The following is a 21818-nucleotide window of genomic DNA, read 5'->3' on the forward strand; positions in this document are numbered from 1 at the left end:
GTGAATAGTACAAATTTTAAGAAAGGACAAAGAGGGTTGGAAACCCATGTGGTATGGGAAAAGGTGACTGATTTGGGGATCATGGACCTTGCTAAGCCGCTGTGTTATTTGGATCAAGTTACTTAATTTTTTTAGTTTCTTCTTCTCTAAAACAAGGACTTGGACTTAATATCTTAGCCTTCTTTCAAGGATATATTGATATATCGATACAAATGTCAGCAAGTTAGGATCATCAAATAAAATGTTTTCTAACGCTAAGATACACTTGAATAACTGAGTCTAAAGCTAGAGTTTTCACTAAATGACAGTTGTAGATTTTTGTTATAACTGGTTTTAGGATGAAGATCTGGGAATGATTCATACGGAAAAAGTATTTTTTTTGAACTGGTTAATTAAGAACTATAGTAATCTGGTCTGGACATATGCATCTATTAACATTTTGAGACTGTATGTAGATTTTTTGTAGCTTTTAATATCCAGGTATTTCCCACATAAACTAGAGTTTACTCCTTTGCATATTTGAGTTTTAAAACCTAAATGCTGGCCTTGATTCCCTGTCGATTTTCATTTTTGGCTTTGGACCCTCATTTCAGCCTACTCTAACCTTTCTGGAGCCTGATTCTGTAAGGTCACTCACAGCTTTGTGGCCCTTGCAAATGTGAAGAGCAGGTCTATGGCTTTATTAAATTATTAGAAGTTGTGTAGATCATGGGAAAGGATGGAATTCTGTGATGTTATTGGAGACTTCCTTCCAAATAGGTTGATGTTGATGCATTAACCAACCAGATATTCAACAAGCTACGCATCCTCTTAGTAGAGTTTAACAGATTTTTGATTCCGCTAGTCAATATTTTCCCATTTTTTTCACTAGCTTGTTGTCAAAAGATTCTGTCAGATTGCCTTGTTAGAATCAAATATGTATATGTCTGTGTTATTCTCCCTTTTTCCATTTTAGTAATCCTATGTAGCAGCAAAGGTAGCATAGCCTGCCTTAATAAAGACATCACAGTGGTTTTTTCTTTTTATTATGTCCAGAAATGTATTTACCTATTCTAGAAATTTTCAGGGAATATGTGCCAAGTTTGCCCGTAGATGTTTTTCTGGATTCGCATTTCTTCTTTACTGAAAATTGAGAATGCATTCTTTCATTTTGGTCTTTTTGGCATCTTGTCAAGATAGCTTAGATAATCAGCAGTCAGAACTAAAAGTTTCTTCAGTATCATGGAGTGTGATTTGTTTGAATCAAACAAATCCTTTGAGCTAGCTCTGTATTCTGTTACTGTCCACTCTCCATGCCACTTACCTTAAATGTTAGCTCCCTTTTCTAAGAGTTCTACCTTTCCCGGTGTGAAGATCATGCTCCATGATGAAGATAATCAGAGCAAAGAAGCTAAATGAGTCTGCATTTGTCTCTGTCATCTCTTGATATTACATCTTCCCCTAAGCAGCAGGCCCTTTGTTTAGCTCTTATTGTTCTAAACCAGCTTTTTTTTTTCTTTTTTTTCTTGTCCTCTTGCCTCAGTCCTTCAGTCATTCTGGACTTTGTACTTATTGCTTTGCTTGTTTATTTTATTCATATTTATTCTTTTAAAATCTGACTTATTAGAAAGTTCCCTGTTCATTTAAAGAGAGAAGAGTTTGGAAATACATGGTTCATGTGACGAAAGATGAACTTTGAAGAGAGATCACCTTAGACATTGACATTTTTTCTCATTTGTAACATGAAGGTAATGATAATTGTTCCTTTTGGCTCTAGGGCAGTGGTCCCCCAACCGTTTTGGCATCAGGGTCCAGAGCTCCTATGAGAATCTAATGCCCAATGATCTGAGGTGAAGCTGAGGTAGTGATGCTAGTGCTGGGGAGTGGCTGCAAATACAGATGAAGCTTCTTTGCTTGCTTGTGCCCCACCGCCCGCCACCCCCCCCCCCCCCGCCCCAGCATTGGCGACCCCTGCTCTAGGGTATTTGAGAAGAAGGAGGAAGCTAAGTATGTGAGATATCACTATCTTAGGGAATATGGTTAAAGAGGTAGAAAAACATACTGAGAGACCAGTAAGTCTCATTTGGTGATAGAGATAAGGTGAATTTGAACTAGGTTTCTAAAATGTCATGGAAGTTAGAAGTGTGTCTTCTGGTTTGTGACATGGTAGTAAGGCTAGTATAAATGGATAGTATATACTTTAGATTAAGAGAAGTGCCTTGTTAGTGGCAATTCAGGATTATGGGGAATAAAAAGCAAGTTTTCCCTCATTAGCATGGAATCTTGGTCAGGGCACTACTAGATCCTTGGTTTGTAACATGTAGGTATTTATTAATTTATTTAGTCAACCTTGATTGAATGCCTATTTAGTGTAATCTAATATACTAGATGCTAAGGGAAATTTTGTATATGAAAAGCCATCCCTATATCTAAGGGCCTTATATTTCTAACGGATGTGGTTATTAGCCTTTTGTAGATATATACAGTGGAAATTTCTGTTTAGCCCATCTGGGCTTTTATCTCCTTCCCCACGCCCCCCACCCCCGCCATCGGTAAACATTTATTGAACAACAGACAGTACTGAAAATTTTTAAGGTGTATCATTAAGTGGTTTTTAGTATATTCACCAAGTTGTACAATCATCACTATTACTAATTCAGAATACTTACATCACCCCAAAAAGAAACCCTCCATACCTATTAATAGTCATTCTATGTCTCTCTCCCTCCCAACCCCTGAAAACTCCTTTCTGCTTTCTGTCTCTATGGATTTGTCTCTTTTGGACATTACATATAAGTGGAGTCATATAATCTGTGGCCTTTTGTGATTGGCTTCTTTTACTTAGTATAATGTTTTTAAGGTTTATCATGTTGCAGCATGTATTAAAACTGTATTCCTTTTTATGGCTGATTAATATTTCATTGTATGGATAATACCACATTTTGTTTATCCATCAGTTAATGGACATTTGAGTTGTTTCCATGTTTTGGCTATTATGAGTAATGCTGCTATGAACATTCATGTGCAAGTTTTTGTGTGGACATACGTTTTCAGTTCTCTTGGGTTTATACCTAGGAGTAGAAATGCTGGGTCACATGGTAACTCTGTTTAACATTTTGAGGAGCTGCCAAACTCTTTCCCAAAGTGGTTGCACTGGTTTACATTTTTACTAGCAATGTTTGAGGGTTCCAGTTTCTCTACATCCTCTCCAACACTTGTTATTGTCTTTTCATTTATAGTCATCCTAGTGGATGTGAAGTTGTATATCAGTGTGGTTTTGATTTTCATTTCCCTAATTAGTATTGATGTTGAGCACATTTTCATGTACTTATAAACCATATAAATGGACGTACGAATGAATGCCTTATTTGGAGAAATGTCAACTCATATCCTTTATTGGGTGTGATTTTAACATTCTAAATTAAATATGCCTTTAGTAAACTCTGTTAACCAATTCCCACAGCACACATGCTCAAATTGGTAGCTTATCTCTGGTTTGCCTGTGTCTCATTTGATTTCTCTGCTTATCAAGAAAGAGTCAATTGTATTGCTTCTTAAAGTTATTTATACCAGGGATACTTGTGAGTATAAATTGATAAGTATTACTCAAATTGATTAAATATGAATGTAGAGAGAGTCGTTCTTATGAACTACTTTGTAAGGACTTGATAAAGGCAAGAGACTAAAAGAATTGCCTTTCAGTGAATTAGATTGTGGTCAAGACAACTGAAAGAAGGTGGAGAAACCTTGTAAATATCTGGAAGGATTCTGCTCCTAGAAAATTTTACAAGTATTTTTTTTTTTTACAGTCCCCAGTTCACTTTAAAGGAAAGGAAAATAGACATTGTAGATAATGGATTATGGGTGTGCCTTAACTGCATTTTGCAGACCCTCACTCAAAGAAAAGGTCTAGGTGCTGCATGGGGGAAATGAGTGTATATTTATATGTTTGGAGTTAAAAATGGTAAAATATGTACATATCATTTCAAAATGATATCCTGCGTTACCTGACTTTTTGGATTAATTGATCAGTGATTACTTTTGTATATGTTTGAAAAGAGGGTTTCCCCTGTACATGTGCCCTAAGGAAGATACGATATGGTGCTAAGACAATGAGTAATTCTCATTTGTAGTAATCAAAAACAGTTTTCCTGAGTAAGTGGCACTTGAACAGAGCTTTACAGGCAGAGTGTAATGCGAGCTTGAGACACCAGACATACTTACCGAGGCCTTTGCTGTTGATGTACCTTTTTCCTGGAAACTTCTTGTCCCAGTTACTGACCCCTCAGCTCTTTCAGTTTTTAAGGTCACTTTCAAAAGATGCCTTTAAATTGAAGCCTTTTCCACCTTTCACCCCCTCTGCCTCTCTCCAACCCTGTTCTTCATTTATGCTTTTTTCCTGCTCTAGAGCAACTTCTCCTGTGTGACGTGTGATGCCTCCTCCATATAGCAACGTGAGGGCAGGGGTTTTGTCTGTGTGTTCACTGCTATATCCACTGTGCCTTGAATGGTGTCTGGCACAAAGTTAGGTTACATATTTCATGTTCATGGAATGAATTAATGACTGAATGAACACAGAAGCTGAGGAGAGTTGAGAAGGGTATTCTAGGCTGAGGGAATGCGGTAGAAAAGTCACAAAGATGGGACAGTGAAAAGACTATTACGGGATACTGGGATATGGGGTTAAGGCAGGAGAGTCACACTTTGCCACCATATAGTGGAAGGCCTTGAAGGCTGAGCTGAAGATTTGACACTCACTCTGAAGACAGAGTGAGACTTTTAAAAGGATTTGAATGACAGTGGGGTTTTAGATAGCAAAGTCTGAAATTGGTGAAGATGAAAAGAAGGAAAGAGACAGGGAGCATGGTGCAAGATAACCGCAGAAATGGGAGGACTTATTTGGCCTGCACGGTGTTTTAAAAAATTGCATTGGTTATTAACCATTAAAAATCTGGAGGTTTCACTTAAAAATCTGGATTTCAGTCTTTCCTTCTAAACTTAGAGGCATTGGCAACATTGGGCTCTTGTCTCTGCATCGCTTAAGTCAGCTAGAACGGTCCAGTGGGGCATGAGCTCTTTGCCTGTCCTCACGCAGCTAGCCTTTCATTGAACTTTTTCTCTCTTCATTTCTGGAGCTCCTGCTATAGGAGGCGGGGCTAATTTGGGGTAGAGAGCCTGTTTGGAAGAGAGTCAAATTGGTGTATGTTTCTTCCAGTATGCCTATTATTCATAGTCATCAAGTTGGATGCAAATCCTTATTTCTGCAGTGCCCAGCCCTTCCTGTCTGAACACCCCTCCTGTCTGTACTCCTTGCAACTTCTTCTGTACTGTTCTTTTCAACCTTTTCCTTGAATCCACCTCCTACCTCTTCGTATCTGAAAGCTACCTTGCTATTTCTGATTATCCCATTTCCTCGAAATACTCTCTAATGATGTTTTTATGTCAATTTTCCTTTATTTTATATCTTAGTTTTAGTACTTACCCTTTTTCAGCTTTCATTATCTTTCTCTTTCTAAATTCTTTAGGTGGCAATAGGTCATTATGTTTCTTTTTCCTTTCCACTACAGGCATTTTTGATAAAATTCCTTTCATCATTGTTATAAAACATATGGATTTAGATAGGTTTAGATAGTTTGTTTTGCACTTCTGTATTATGGTCTAAGAATGTGTTGTGGAATTTCTAGGTTTTTGTGTTAAAACTAGATGTGTCTCTGGGTCCTAGTATGAGAACAAATTAGGTGACAGATCCTTGTACTCCAGAAGAGAAAGCGTTATTTCCGTGGCTTCTCGGTCTTCTATTATATAACTATTAATTTTACTTAAAATTTCTTATTTTGAATTAATTTCAAACTTAGAGAAAAGTTACAATAGTGTACCCAGATTTCCCAGTTGTTAAGATTTTACCAGATTTACCTTATAGTCTTCTTTCTCTATCTGTCTGTCTATTTTTTTCCTAAGCCCAACTGCCCAGTTGGCCCCTACCAAGGGGAATGGTTTAATTTATGCTTTATGTCAGTCTCTTCTTTGTTTCGTCATCTCCAGTTACAATGATTAGGTTTATTTTTCAGTTTTTCAGTATATCTTCTATTTTTGTTACTCTATTTGGGACATAAACATTGAATTTTATTTTGTTCCATTTTTTTGTCGTACTTTTTATTTTTGTGTAGGGTAGATTTAAAGTATCTCCTGAAGTCATAAGGATACCCATCCTTTCTGGATTTGTATTTGTCTTTTAGTTTTTAAGTGTTAGGATTTGTTTCCCAACATAGCTATAGACTATTCTGCTTTTAACTGTTTATTTTAAATGAAGTAATTTTGATTTATCTGCTACTGTCCATCATTGTCATCATTCTTTAGGGTGTACAATCCAGTATTTTTTAGTATAGCCATAGATTGTGCGTGCATCGCCACAATTTTATGACATTTTCTTCCTCCCTCAAAGAAACTTCATGTTGTTTAGCAGTCACTCCCCAAACCCCACTTCCCCAGCCCTAGGCAACCAGTGATCAATCTTTTGCTGTATATTTGCCTATTCTGGACATTTCATATCAATGGAGTCATAGAAAATGTGGCTTACTGTGATTGGCTTCTTTCACTTAGCATCATGTTTTCAGGTTTTATCCATGTTGTAGCATGTATCAGAATTTCATTCCTTTTTATGTCCCAGTAATATTCCATTGCATGCACACACACACACACACACACACACACACACACACACACACACACCCATTTTGGTTATTCATTCATCAGCTGATGGACATTTGTGATGTTTCCATTTTTTGGCTACTATGAATAAGGCTATGAACATTCCATACAGGTTTTTGTGTTTTGACATGTTTTCAGTTCTCTTGGGTTTGTATCTAGGAGTAGAATTACTGGGTCACATGGTAACTCTGTGTTTAACATTTTGAGAAACTGCCAAACTGTTTTCCAGAGTGGCTGTACCATTTTATATTTTCATTAGCAATGTCTGAGGCTTCCAATTTCTCTACATCTTAGCTATTATTTGCTGTCTTTTAAAAATTATAACCAACTTTGTTTTTCTAAGTTCATACTGTTTATCTCTCATTTTCCCTGTATACGTATGTGGTTTCTTTAATGGGATTTGAATTCTCAATTTCTTTTAAGCCGGGTTGGGAGATAATGTCAACCCATTTACTCCCTTTCTCCTTCTCTCTCTTTTTTCCATTGTTAGAAACATTATTTTAACAGAACAATTTTCATTATTTCTGCTATTATTCCATTATTAGCATTTCTCATGGGAGAAATGAGGCATTTAGGAGTTGGCCTACTTCTCATGCACTTTGAAATTCTATGTTTAAATCTTAACATTTCCTCAGTATTTGCTTTTAGTTTATTAGATGATTTTAATCCTTTGTCACTATTTGAATATAATATATTTCTTTTTTACAAGTGTCATGTATTTTTCATGGCTGAGTTGTTTCATCATTTTTTGAAAAGTCATTTCGGGTTCCAAAGTTCTTAACATATTCTGCCTTCAAAAACTTTGGCAGGTATTATGTTTTCAGTCACAGCTCTATTTCTCTCATTTTTGTGCAAGTAATCTGAGTCTTTCTTTTCCATAGTTTAAAAAGAGAAAGAAAACACATCTTTTTTCTTTGTTATAAAAGCACTATTTGTTGGATATAAAAAACTTGAAGAATGTAGGAAAATATAAACGTGATGGATATAAAAAACTTGAAGAATATAGGAAAATATAAACGCCATTCTCCTCTGTGATACTTAACATTTATGCTGATTATTTCATTTTATACCAGAAAAATTTTGAACTATTTTCTTGATATTAGTGTTTGCTTTAGCTTTTTTGTTTAACCTGAGACATTGGTTTTCACAGATCAGATCTCTTTTTGGAATTTTTAAGTTCAGTTTATTTCACCTTGTCAGCTTTCATCTAATATTGTTTGCAAGTGAATCTGAACTGCTGATACTTCTGTATGGTTCTGTTTTTTTATAGTGTAATTGATGTATGTATGTTTATTTCACCTTGTCAGCTTTCATCTAATATTGTTTGCAAGTGAATCTGAACTGCCAATATTTCTGTATTGGTTCTGTTTTTTTTATAGTGTAATTGATGTATGTCTGTATGTATTTATTTATTTTTTAAATTAAGTTTATTAGGGTAATATTGGCTAATACAATTGTATAATTTTCAGGTGTACATTATCATTTGACATCTGTATATTCTATTGTGTATTCACCACCCAAAGTCCATTTTCCTTCAGCTACCATATATTTGATCCCCTTTACCCACTTTACCCTTCCCCTACCCCCCTATATTTGACTCCCTTTATCCTGTCTACTTCCCTCTTCCTCCCCCGCCCCACTAGTAACCACTAGTCTGTTGTCCATGTCCATGAGTCTCTGTTTGTTTGTCCTACTCATTTGTTGCTTTTAGGTTTATATCTGACATATAAGTGATATTATGTGATTTTCAACTTTTTCTGTCTGGCTTATTTCACTTAGCATGATTATCATGAGGTCCAACCATGTCGCAAATGGCAGTATTTCATCTCTTCTTATGACAGAGTAATATTCCATTGTATATATGTACCACAGCTTCTTTAGCCAATCATCTATCGTAGAGCACTTTGGTTGCTTCCATGTCCTGGCTTCTGTGAATAATGCTGCTATGAACATTGGTGTGCAAATATTTTTATAGATATGAGTTTTCAAGTCTTTGGGATAAATACCCAGTAGAAGGATTGCTGGATTGTAATTGATGTATTTGGAATTTCTGTTGTTCACTAGTCATCTCAGTCTTTTAGTGTTCAGTGTTAATTTTTCATAGTATTTTTTCTCTTTAAAATGATTTGAGATAATTTTTGGGTAGTGCAGTTTTGTTAACCATTATTGTTTCCTTCTTCCAGTTCAGACCATAAGTGAATCCTAGTACCATATGATTAGACCTGAGCTTCTTTTCTTTTTAATTCTTCACTGTTTTACAACTATCTGCTGAGGTTTAAGATTGTCATTTTAAAGTTTTGGTTTTAGTTGTTTCAACCAAAGCTATAAGTATTTTTTATGGTTCCCATTGCTCTTTTGTAAAGCTCTCACTTGGTCTTTGCAATCCTAGGAGGGATTATTATACCCATTTTTACTCTAGAGAACTGGGATTTCTCAGAGACATTTAGTGCTTTGCCAAGGTCATATAGTTACTTAATCAAATAATTGGAAGTTCTTCAAGTCTGAGCTTATTCTAATTCACCAGAGTTTTGTGAAGTCTGTTTTAGGTTCTCTTTAAAAAGAATAAGTATCAGGTTCTCTAGTGCTAACTTGCAGGTGGTTTTGTAGATCTTTGTCTTTGTGGGTGACTTCCCTGAATTCTGGCTACCTCCTATTCCACTTAGTGTTGCAGACACTAAGGAGAAGTTGTTAGAAATAGAGCCAGAGGACGATATTCTTGTGTTTAGATTTATTTATTGATATTTAAAAAATTTTGATTTAGGAAATATGTTGAATGTACTTACAAAATCTTAAAATACATATGTAAACATGTATATGTTGTAAAATATAAACTAGATTATATCTCTCAGTATTATTTTTTTGCTTTACAATGGATCATGATCTTTCCATATCAGTATGTGTTTCTACCATATACTTTAATTTTAATGGCTGCATAGTATTTCATCAGTAATTTATTTAATTTCCAAAACAGCTCGTTTTCCATTTCATTGTTATAAAAAATTTTGATGTTAACAATCTGGTACATATATTTTTATGTGTTTTTCTTCTATCCCTGTCATCATTTCCTAGAAATAGAATTGTTGGGTTAAAGGATAAAGACAATTAAAATTTCAGTATGTACTGCTAATTATTCCATGAGAAGTTCTGCCAATTTATAGTCTCAGAGTTGGGTTGGGCACTCATTTTTCCACACCTTCTCCAGGACTGTGTTAATTAAAAAAAATAATAGCTGATCCTTAAGATAGCACTTACAATGTGTTATGCACAGCTCTGAGTGCTTTCCATATCTTTATTTAATGCTCCGTCAATAGTATGAGATAGATAACTGTTGTTATCCCCATTTTACAGGTAGGGGAATGGAGGCATGGAGAGTGTGGTAAATTACTAAGGTCACAAAGCTGATAAATGACAGAGCCAGGATACTGATCTCGGTGGTCTGGTTCTAGGGTTTGCTCCTTAAACACCAAATTATAATGCCTGTTTGTTTTTTTGTTTCATTTTTAAAAAATTTAATATGATTTATCTGATATTTAAAATTATTTTTAAGTTTTATTGAGGTAGTCACAACATAAAATTTATCATTTTAAAGTATATTTTAAAGTAATTCAGTCGTTTTAAATATATTCAGTATGTCGTGCAACTATCATCACTATCTGCTGTGTAATTACAGAGCATTTTCTTTACCCGAAAAGAAATTTCCATACCTATTTACAGTCAGTCCCAATACTCTGGCAACCACATACAGACTTTGTGTCTTTACGGACTTACCTATTCTGGCATTTTATATAAATGGACTCATATAGTATGTGGCCTTTTGTGTCTGGCTTCTTCCACTTAACATATACTTTCAAGATTCTTATGTGTTATATATAGTGTGTAATTATTTTATCTGATTTTAAAAGTAAAAAAATAATAACTGATCCTTAATATAGCACTTATAATGTGTTAATGCACAGCTCTGAGTGCATAAAAACTCAAAGAATTCAGAAAAATACAGAATTAAGGAAGAAAAGTTAAATTCTACCAAGAGATAACTGTGGTTCATATTTTGGTATATATACCTTCTAGATTTTTTTGATAAGTATTAAAAAAAATAAAGTGTGTTATACATTTTTGAAAATCTGCCTTTTAAAAAATACTTAATGTATCATATCAGGAAATGTGGAGATTCATCATTTTTTTAAATAACGGCAATATAGCAGATTTCGTGTATGGGTCTGTGAGAAGGAAACACACAGGTTAACCAGGTTGTCAGAAATAGGAGTAAGGAAATGGGTATTGCAGTTCAAGACCTTTGGTTAGGGCTGGATAGGGCTAGAAAGAACCTGAGTACATTTAATACCCAGCTAGGGATCTAGGTCTTTTTCTTTCTGACCCTGCAGTAGATGGGATGAGTGTCTCGACACAGTGGCATTTAGAACTGGAGTGGGTGTTGGGATGGAGAATTTGACAGCATCAAAGTGGCGTTTAACAGAGGTTAGTTTGGCAGTAGTATCTAGAATGGGATGAAAAGTATTGGAGTCAGACAAGTGTGTGGCATATGTGAAATTTCTCTAGTTAAATATAGCTTAGAGAAGTTTTAGTCATCTCTGCTGTTAGTGCTTTTTAACATTAATGTAAACTCCCTTTGGTTGTGTGTCATGAAATATCAAATATAGTTTATTTCCCCCTCATATCTTTATAATAGGAGATAACTAATATATTGTGGTTAATTTAGTAAACAAGTTGAAGGGAATTTGATTTCTAATTCATCTCATTTGCTGGGACTGAAGTCAACATTTACTAAATCTATCATTTGACTTTACCCTGAAATGTATTTTCAGTGATTTGTGTCATTAAGGGTGTCCCTCAGATTGGCCTGGAGAAAGAAAATAAATAAATCTTTGTTGCATACTTGTTCGTTCTAGGCACTGTTGCTTTTTAGTACATATCTAATCTTTACAATATCTAGGGAAGGTACTATTATTCTAAAAGGCGAAGAACTAACATGTCTGTGAACCTGGCCCTGACTGACCCCCATACTAACGCTTTGTCGTCCATCATGTTCTAAACTGTTTCTGGAGTTGTGTTAGAAATCACATTTGAGTTTTTCCCCCCAATTAAATATAACCATATACAAATAGGAAGAAATCATCCCTTGTTCAACTGATGTAAACATAGTCCCTCTTACTATTTTTGTTTTTCCCTTTCTGAATTTTCTTATATGTGCTTTTTATATGCAATCGTAGTGTGTGTGTTATATTTTGTCTTATTTTTCCACTTGACATTCATCAGTCTATTTCCTTATTGCCACATAAAATATACACAGCCTTTTAAGTAGCTGTATAATATTCCATGACTGTACCGCATCATTTCCTGGTGTGGGATATTTTAAATGTTTAAATATTTTAAATATACTTTCAGTGTAGAGATTGTAGAACTGTTTCATAGACAATTTTGGATGCAGAATCAGGGACAAGCTGGGCTTGTTTTGGAGGTGAAACCATCCAGCAGAGGTCCTGCCAGGTTGGATTGGTGTGCTTTTCTAAAAAAGGGAAGGTTTCCCAAATACTGTTAACCTGTAGACAATGAGTATAAACCCATTGAAACTGGGTTATTCTTAAGAACAAGGTGAAAAGTTCGAACATGTCTTATGGGGAGTCAATAAGAAATTATCTAGAGATAAACTAAAGATTTTACATGTTGGTAAGTATTGTTGGTAAGCATTAATTTATAGGACTTTGCCCAGTGTGCTCTGAAGACTGGAATGGCACTGGCAAAAGCAGATGAGATGTTTTTAAGAAGGTTGGGGAAAACCCAGTTTGAAGGCTGGCAGTGGTAGGAGTGGATGAGACTGCTGAGAGAGAAGAAATAAGATGAAATGTTATTGGGATGGCTGAAGGCAGAACATTTTTATACACAGTAGGAGCCTCCTTGTCTTGATGCCTATAAGATTCTGGTAGTTGGTTGGTTAATCAAGAAAGTTATTTAAAGTGGGGAGTCACAAAAATGATTCATAAATGCATGTAGCGTTTTAACTTAAAACCATAAATTTATTAAACAACGTTTTGAATGAAGGCCCCCAATTTTTCTTTGGGAATAGTTGGAATTTCTCCTTTCTTGAATAAATCACATTTCTAATACATTGATTACAAATTCGGTTTTAATATCTTTAAAAAGGAACTGACAGTCTTGTGGATTCAGAATTCTAGATTTTTGCATCTAATGCAACAGCGATTTTTAAAAGCAACTTGCATTTCTTAAGTCTTTCATAACATTCTTTCATAGAATTCTTAGGTATGATAATTAGGTTTGAATTCTTCATATATTTTGGATATTAGCCCCTTATTGGAGATTTCGTTTGCAAATATCTTCTCCCATTCAGTTGGTTGCCTCTTTGTTTTGTTGATGGTTCTTTTGCTGTGTAGAAACTTTTGAGTTTAATATAGTCCTAGTTTTTATTTTTGCTTTTATTTCCCTTGCCTTTGAGGTCAAATTCATAAAATCCTCTCTAACTCCAAGGTCCATGAGTTTAGTACCTATGTTTTCTTGTACCTATGTTTTCTTTCATAGCATTCATTTTATGAAATGTTGAAACCACATATAGTAACAAATACATTTGGCACGCACAGGCTAGATAACATCTATGACTGACTCTTGAAGCACAAGAGCAACTTTCCTGGTTGCAGCTCAGAAACTCAAGACTGTTCTAGAGAGTGACCTTGAGGATTCATTGTATCGTGGACATTGGCTGATATGTTTTACAGAAAACGGCACACTTTGGTTAATCTGGAGAGTTAAGTTGGAGATAAGTTCTAAGAGTGCTGTGCTGGTGGTTTTATTCAAAATCATCTGGCTTTTGAAAATAATTGCTAAGTGGTACATTTAAATTTAATTTCTTTTCTCAAAGATGATGTTTCCATTGTATCTTATTTTAATTTTAAAAAAACCTTGAAACCAGTAAAATTCATTTGAGCCTGGAAATGGCTTTCAAAATTGTAGGAAAAAAAACAAAAAAGGGAAAAAGAGTGAGTAAATGAGATGTCGTCGAAGAGTTGGGGATATAATCAAGATGATTAGATTGGAAGATGAAGCCAGGAGTATCAACTGCTGTAGAAGGGTCAAGAAAAGATTTGGAAGAATGGGAAAAAAAGCTATCAGATCTTTAGAAAAGAGTTTTGTTAGGAAGAGGGGGAAGTCAGGATTGCTGGAGGTTAAGTCATTATTAAAGGTGGGGCACTCACTCAGAGCAAGGACTAGACGTAAACTTGGAGGCAATATATTTAGGTCATTCTGTTGAAATGAAAAATAGCTGTGATAATGTGCAGAGACTCATTTTCTTTATAGTGTTTGTGTTAGAGAATTAAATGTAAAGTCCTTGGTTTCTTTTATAGTGGCTCTCATTGGGGGCGGGGTTTTGTTTTCCTTTTTAGGGGACATTTGGTAATGTCTGAAGACGTCTGTTGCTCTAGCAGTGCTACCTACCGACATCTAGTGGGTAGAGGCCAGAGATGTTTGCTAAACATCCTCCTGTGTACAGGGTAGATCTCTACAGCAAAGGATTATTTAACCTAGAATGTCAGTAGTGCCAAGGTTGAGAAGCCCTGAGTTGGATCTTAACATCTTGCAAAGTTTATTCACTCTTGGCTTGCCATAAATGTTAGCTAAGTTGTAAGATCCTCAGAACTACCTTCTGTTTAATGGAAGGGAAAGTAGAAAAGTCGTTATCATTCTGGAGGGCTAATAGGTCTCACTTTGAACTGCAGCCTGACCCTAGTTAGCGCTGCCAAAAATTGGAGATTTTGGCATCTCAGGTTCATAGTATGTAGGGTTCCTTTTCCTAGTACGTATTGTTTCCCAGCTTTGAAATGTTAATGAAAATTGAGACAAATTTTACATTTAGAGAATTGTGTAATGGGCAGATTTGCAACTAGAGCAAAATATTTTCTGTTTGAGCCACTCTCCTGAATGCTTCTTTGTGTAAAATATTTCTATTTGGAAAACTGTTTTTTGAGAGCCTCAGTAATGGCTCATCCATTTTGCTGAACTTCCATCTTGGGCTCAGGAAGGCAGGTGTGTAATCATCATCATCATTGACAGGTAGTAGAGTACCCTCTTGACGCCTGGTACTGTATGGAATACTTGAAAAGAAATAACATTCAGAAGATGATCCCAAAATAGAATTCCTCTGTACTGAGTTTGAGCTAAGACAGTGGTTCTCAAATTTGTGAGGAGTCAGAGCACCAGGAAGTCATGATGCTCTTGAGAAATTAATTTTATCACGTGGACTATGATGTAGCACAAAATTATTTCAGCTTTTGCTTAGAAATACTTAAATTTACATGCAATCATTATATCAGGATTGTGTTTAATTACATGTGTCAATGATCTGGCAGTAGTGGCTTAAATGATAAGAGCTTTCTTTATGTGTTTGTTTATTATAATAGTAAGTCTGGAGGGAATGAAATCCATGATAGGTATGGTGATTCCATAATTCTTGTCTCTTTCTAGATTCTTACTCCTGTCTTTTTGGTCTGCCATCTTTATTTTTATTTATTTATTTTTATTTTTAATTTTTTTAAATAATTTTTTTATTTTTAATTACAATTGGTGTACAATATCATATTAGTTTAAGGTGTACAACATAGTGATTAGGTATTTATAAAACTTACAAAGTGATCACCCTGATAAGTCTAGTACCCAGGCATAGTTATTACAATATTATCCACTGTATTCTCTATGCTATGCTTTACATCCCTGTGATTATTTTATAACTACCAATTTGTACTTCTTAATCCTTTCCCCCTTTTCACCCACCCCAGTCCGAACCCCCTCCCATCTGGCAACCATCAAAGTGCTCTCTGTATCTGTGAGTTTGTTTCTGTTTTGTTTGTTCCTTTATTTTGATTTTTAGATTCCAGTGAGTGAAATCATGTGGTATTTGTCTTTCTTTGTCTGGCTTATTTCACTTACCATAATACCTTCTAGGTCCATTTATGTTTTGCAGGTAGCAAGATTTCATTCTTTTTTATGGATAAGGAATAGGCCATGGTATATATGTATATACCACTTCTTTATCCAGTCATGTATTCATGGACACTTAGGTTGTTTCCATATCTTGGCTATTGTAAATAATGCTGCAATGAACATAAGGATGCATACGTCTTTTTGAATTAGTGTTTTGAGGTTCTTTGGTTAAGTAACTGGAAGTGGAATTGCTGGGTTCTTCTTTGTTTCTTGTTATAGCCTTTGTTTTAAAGTCTATTTTGTCTGGTATAAGTATTACTACCCCAGCTTTTTTTTTTCCTTTCCATTTTCATGAAATATATTTTTTCATTCCTTTACTTTCAGTCTGTATGTGTCTTTCAGTCTTCAGTGAACCTCTTCAGGCTTGGTTTTTTTACCATCTTTAGCTTGTAACTTTCGTGTTCATGCATGTAAGATAGCTGCTATAACCTCGGGTATGGGTTTTCTCTCCAGGCAAGAAAAGAATGGAAGAATGAAGGAGGAAGGGACAGTGCTATATGAACTATGGCATGGAGTGAGGAAGTTAGGGAAATACGGATTATTTAGCTGAATACCTTGTTTTCCTGAATGAAATCGTGGTTCCCTAAGTAAGAAGGAGAGAATAGATTCAAAGTAGGTTGTTAGTAGTGACTGCCACAATAATGAAACATTTAAAAATATACAGTCATGAGCATGTGGCATTCATGATTGTGTGTTTTTATAAAATACTGTTGGAATTTTTCTGTTCATATTCTTTACATTCACTGAAAAGTTTTGTTGATAGCTAGCAAGGAAGTAATCTCAGATATTGAAAGTTTAAGACATGTAAGTGAAGAAAACTCTTAAAATGAGAAAATTCTTTCCATTGACTTCCCTTTGCAAATGAGAAAATGAAACTCTTATTTTAATGAAAGCACACTCTAGTCTAGGACCCCAGTTTCTCTATGGAATGTGATTTAGGAATCACTGATTATAATATTTGTATGTACCATTAAATGACGTGTGTCTCTACTTTCCTTAGATAAGAACATTCTCTTTTCTCCTGTCATTCTTGATATGATTCGCATGTTGTGGGCAATTAAAACATTCTTTATTTTAAAATGTATTTTCTGAATTTTGCATAATGTTCCTATATTAGTCTTATTAAATCAGAAAAAAGGGTCTTTTAATTTTTCAAGGTCAGTGCAAGTCTTGCCATCTTTGACACTGTACCCTATGCTTCAAATCTATTTTTATCTTCTTCTTGAAATTCCTAGAGTGATTATAGCCTGTACAACACAATTCTTCTCTTAATTATGGACTATATTGAATTCACCACTAATTGTTCCATATGTTAGCAAGACCATAAGCTCCTTCTTACGTATTTTTCTGTGTGTCCCAGATTATTGGCATAGGATTAGATACATAGATACTTAACTGCTTCTGATCAACTAATCATATTTAACACATTAACACATGAAAATAACATGGATTTGATAGCGAGATATGCATAAAGTAAAACATGACTAATCAGTGTAATCAGAATTTCATGACTTTCACCCTTTCCTATTAATATAGGACCTCTAGCTCCCCGAGAATACCTCCCTCTCGGTTTTATTCTTGCATTCATCAAAGGGCGTTTCATGTGTGGGCTCACTAATATATTTTGGCCACTACCACATGGCACATCTTTTTCTTCTTGTGATGTTTGCTGCCTTGTAGTTGCATAGTTGTACCTTCCTTTAGATATCAGAAATACCTCTGTGCCTGATACTATCACCTTGGCCTTGTGCTCCAGGTGTGCGGCTGATATGCTGGGGCCATTGAGGTGTTCCAGCCCCTTTTCTCTCCTGTTGTTATATTTTGTTATGTGGGCATCAAAGCAGAGCTCTTTATATCTTGTTGCTTCAAATCTTTTAGTGAAAATCATTCTTTAGTTTCTTTGTAGCCCCTGTCTCTGTCAAGATAGGCTTTTGGGGCTGGGCTGTGGGAGCAGCCCAAGTGATAGACACTTCCCAATGCTTAGGACACTCCTCCCACACAAGGCTTTGCTTTTTGGGCCAAGCTTCTCTGCCTCACTTTAGTAAGGACAGGTATTCTCCCACATGCAAACAAGTAGTTGAGCAACCCTAGGCCTCCAGACACAGGTGAATCCTAGTGGTGGGGATGGCTTAGGTTCTAGATTGAATCCCATTTTATTTTTAAAATACAACAGATTAAAGCATATTGTATCTCAAAGAATCTCAAGCCAAGGTAGCAAGTTGTAACTTAGAGCATGATCTTGACCCACAGACAAAACGAAAACTTTGCTTATTCTTGCTTAATATGTCTGTTTTGAAACCCAGTGCGAACTTAAGGCTACAAAGAAAAGAGAGAAATGCACTGTTTTATTTCTGAAATTATGCACTTCTTACAATTGGTTAAGCCTGTAGTTGAGCAAAGGTATTATACATTCCTATCCTCTTTTCCAGAGTGGTTCTTTATTAACATTTAGTTATCTTCCTTGGGTTTCAAGAAGTACATTAGACAATAATTAGAAGCCAACCTGTGTAAGTTCCCAGTAGGACTGAAGGTAGATAGAAAAAAAGCAAACCTTACACTTTAGATTGAGCCTCAAGAACTAATTCAAGTGGTAAAGGGAAAGAGGGATGACTGAGCAAAAATTGGGAGACGAGCAGAACCAAGAACATAAAGCCTGCATTGCCAAGGTGAAAGGAACTAAAAGATGGTCATCTGTGCCTGGAAAAGTTTGTAAAGCAGTGAGAACAACAAAACAGGGGAGGGGTATTGGTTTCCTGTTGTTTTGAGTTTCTGCTCATGTCTGTTTTGTCGTGTATGCTTAAACTTTAGAGTAATCCAATTCTGTGTACCTGAGATCCATTTAAGAAAAGAGAAAACAAATTTTTGTAACCTCTAGGTATATAAAGTATGTCTACCAGCTCTAGTGTAGTGTTTGGTTCAGAGAGGTTACTCGAATAAGCACTGTTGACTGTCAGCTCCGTGGATATTTAGGTACTTGACGGCTAGCTCTTTGGAGGGTAAGCTAAGAGTAGGAGACCCAAAACATCATCGCAGAGCAGTGAGAACAAACGGGGAAGAGAGAGGCAATGAAATGTCGCTAGGACAGATGTCACTAGATACAGAACTTCCTTGACCCAGTTTACTGAGGAGTCCTGCTTTGAAATCTAAAGGTGATAGACAAACAGGGATGAGAGATCACTAGAGAAATGCTCCTGAGATCTGCTTGCCAAGACCTCATCTTGATCTAGAGCTGCAGGAAACCATATGGTCTTCCCAGTCTCTCAGGTGTTGAGTAGCAGTCAGAAGCTAACTTAGCTCTCTCTGCTCTCAGACTCCTGTGTTCACCACTACACTGGGATGGGTTTTTAAAACAATCATTTGATTTTTGTTTGCTTAAAGACATTTGTTGTAGCTTTCATTCTCCATACAGAAGATGTGAAAATTGCTTTGTAGTGGTTCTTACCCAATTCCACATGATTGGCAGCTTTACTTAGTGTTATCTTGAAGCAATTTATTAGGTTTCTTAGAAAACTTAATTTGGTGCTTCCAGAGCAAGACAGTCTTGGAGCAGGAGCAAATGACCACAGAATGCCAGCATTGTTGATTGGCTCTGCTTCCTGTGGTAGGATAAAATTAAACTGGTCATTTAAAAATTTTAAGTCTAGTAAGATTTTGAATCTCTTTAATTTTGTACACATACATGCTCCATATATATTTCTTGTATGAAATTTATATTCACTTTGTAATTCTTTTATAATTAAAAGAGTTTGTCTATAGAGTGAATACTGATCACCCAGACTTTATTCTGGGTACCAAAAGAATTAAGATTCTTTTTAGTTCTTCTTCCCTTTTCTTTTTTTGATGCCTACAGCACCTGGTCTTCCTAGGTGGTCTCCCATCCAAGTACTAACCAGGCCTGACCCTGCTTAGTTTCTGAGATCAGGCGTGTTAAGGGTGGCATGGCCGTAGACTAGTTATTCTTTTTTTTAAATATTCTTTTTTTTAAATTCTTTTTTTTGACTTCTGAAGTGATAATTGAAAGTGCTTAAAACTTTTTATCATAAAATATTTTATATAAACAAAATAATACTCCTAAACAAAATATTGTTTGGTTTTTCATGGTTTTGAGCTTCGTATGAATAGTATCATTCTGGATGTGACTTGCCTTTTCTTTATTTCTTTTTTTATTGAGGTTTAATTGATATATAACATTCTATTGGTTTCAGGTATACAACATATGATTCAATATTTGTATACATTGTATAGTTATTCTTATTTGTTATCCTTAAAAGTAGCAATCAGTAGAAAAATAATCTAAAAGGTTAAGTAAAACAGTAGTAAGAAGATTATCTTAAGATCTTGGGGGGCTGAAATAGAAAAATTCTGTAGATTTACCTTTTGAAATTACTTGAAGTCCTGATATTTTGAGTTTTATTTTGGTTTGGGTTACTTTTAAGCATATTCTCATTGGGGAATCCTGAACTTGTGTTTTGCGTATTATGTCTTATTATTATACTTGTGAATGAGATGCTTAACATTTTAAGGATTTTTTAAAAATTATTTATACATGTATATTTGGATACAGACATATATATATATATATGAAACAATTTTTCCTCTTTTACAGAATTAAATGTGAGGGAGTCTGATGTAAGAGTTTGTGATGAATCATCATGTAAATATGGAGGAGTCTGTAAAGAAGAAGGAGATGGGTTGAAATGTGCATGTCAATTTCAGGTGAGGAAACCCAACCTATTTTGAAAAATTTTACATTTCTCATATTTTATAATTCTGCATTTTTCAAATTAAAAAACTTAAAACATCTCGAATCCCATAAAGAAGTTGAGTTCACAGCCCACTAGTCCTTTTTCTGTCTGGTGAAGTACTGTTATTTGTACCTTTTTCCATGCTTCTTTGCTTGAACTTAGAGGTCAGTCTAGCAATAATAGATGTGAAAATACTTTGAAAAACATATTAAAGTTCTTATTCAAATGTAAGGTATAATTGCCACTAAAAAGAAATAAGGTGCAAGGTGCAGTAGATGGTCTTATTTAAAATGTTGACTTTTTTCCCCCTTCTCTTTTTAAAAGTCTCTTTCCCTTCCATTGTTATTTGCTGCTGTCTCATCTTTTTAGGCCAAAGAACATGACTGACTTGGTGCCCTTTGCTTTTCAGGTACTGTTTTAGTTGTGATTCTGTTGTCTAAAATGAAGTCAAAAGAAGGGAAGCAGAATGTGTGCTGCATTCAGTTCTTTCTTTTTGTTCATTATCTGTGATTGAATTATAGTCTGGTTTCAGAATGTTGCTCACAAGGTGGTCCCTGATTCAGGATTTGAGATGAGACAAAAAAAGAACTAGAAATTTTTTCCACTCATGATCTTATTGTAATCATACCCGCCATTTGAATTTTAAGGGAAGGAAAGGATACAGAGATCAGGGATAAAACATAGGAGAGTCAGTAACTGTAACTTCAGGCAAGTTTCTGTATGGTCGATCTGAAAACAGAAGGCATATTTCCTACCCTTTCTTATGATATTGTAATGAGAATCAAAATCAGAAAGAGAGCTTATATATGAAACCTCCGAGAAATATGAACTATCATATTGTTTATTTTTATTAAAGGAAATGGAGAGTGTAGGTATGTTATTGTCCAGTCAGAGAGGTTCTCCATGGTCAAAATGGGCTTTACAATCCATTATTTATTCACAAAGCCAACTTTGATGTGGCTAGCTGATCTTGTGCTCACCCCTACGTGGTTACTCATGCAATAGTCTGGCCAGTACGTTGTGTCTGGCTGCCCTGTTTCCTCCCCCAAACTCTCTTAACAGAAATTGTAACTAAAGTGGGCTTCTTTCCTTAAAAGGTGTTGTTATGCAGGGTATACCAAGCCCTCATCAACTTTTACTTTCTGTTTTTTTATGTTAGATTAATTCTTATTGAACTATCTTCAGGTTACATCAGTAAATCTTTTCTTCTGTCATGTCCATTCTTCTCATCCACTGAGTTTTTACCTTCAAATATTTTATTGCTAGAGTTTATAGTTACTATTCATCTGATATTATAGTCTTTTCATTCATTGCAAGTATGTTTTCCATGAGCACAGATGTTATTGTTGCTTTAAAATCATTGTTAGCTAATTTAAACAT

General features: G+C 35.2%; 1 protein-coding gene and 1 pseudogene across 1 annotated transcript in view; one reads left to right on the forward strand and one right to left on the reverse strand.

The window, feature by feature from the left end:
- TMEFF1 (transmembrane protein with EGF like and two follistatin like domains 1) overlaps positions 1-21818 on the forward strand; it is an 81902-nt gene that overhangs the window by 2422 nt on the left and 57662 nt on the right. Inside the window, exon 2 of the mRNA XM_011366271.2 lies at positions 20300-20409. Within this exon, the coding sequence (XP_011364573.1) occupies positions 20300-20409 (110 nt within the window). The remainder of the gene's footprint in view (positions 1-20299; positions 20410-21818) is intronic.
- Positions 19535-19643, reverse strand: LOC111743842 (annotated as a pseudogene).

Source organism: Pteropus vampyrus, unplaced genomic scaffold, assembly GCF_000151845.1.
Source record: "Pteropus vampyrus isolate Shadow unplaced genomic scaffold, Pvam_2.0 Scaffold123, whole genome shotgun sequence".
In the NCBI taxonomy this organism is placed as follows: domain Eukaryota; kingdom Metazoa; phylum Chordata; class Mammalia; order Chiroptera; family Pteropodidae; genus Pteropus; species Pteropus vampyrus.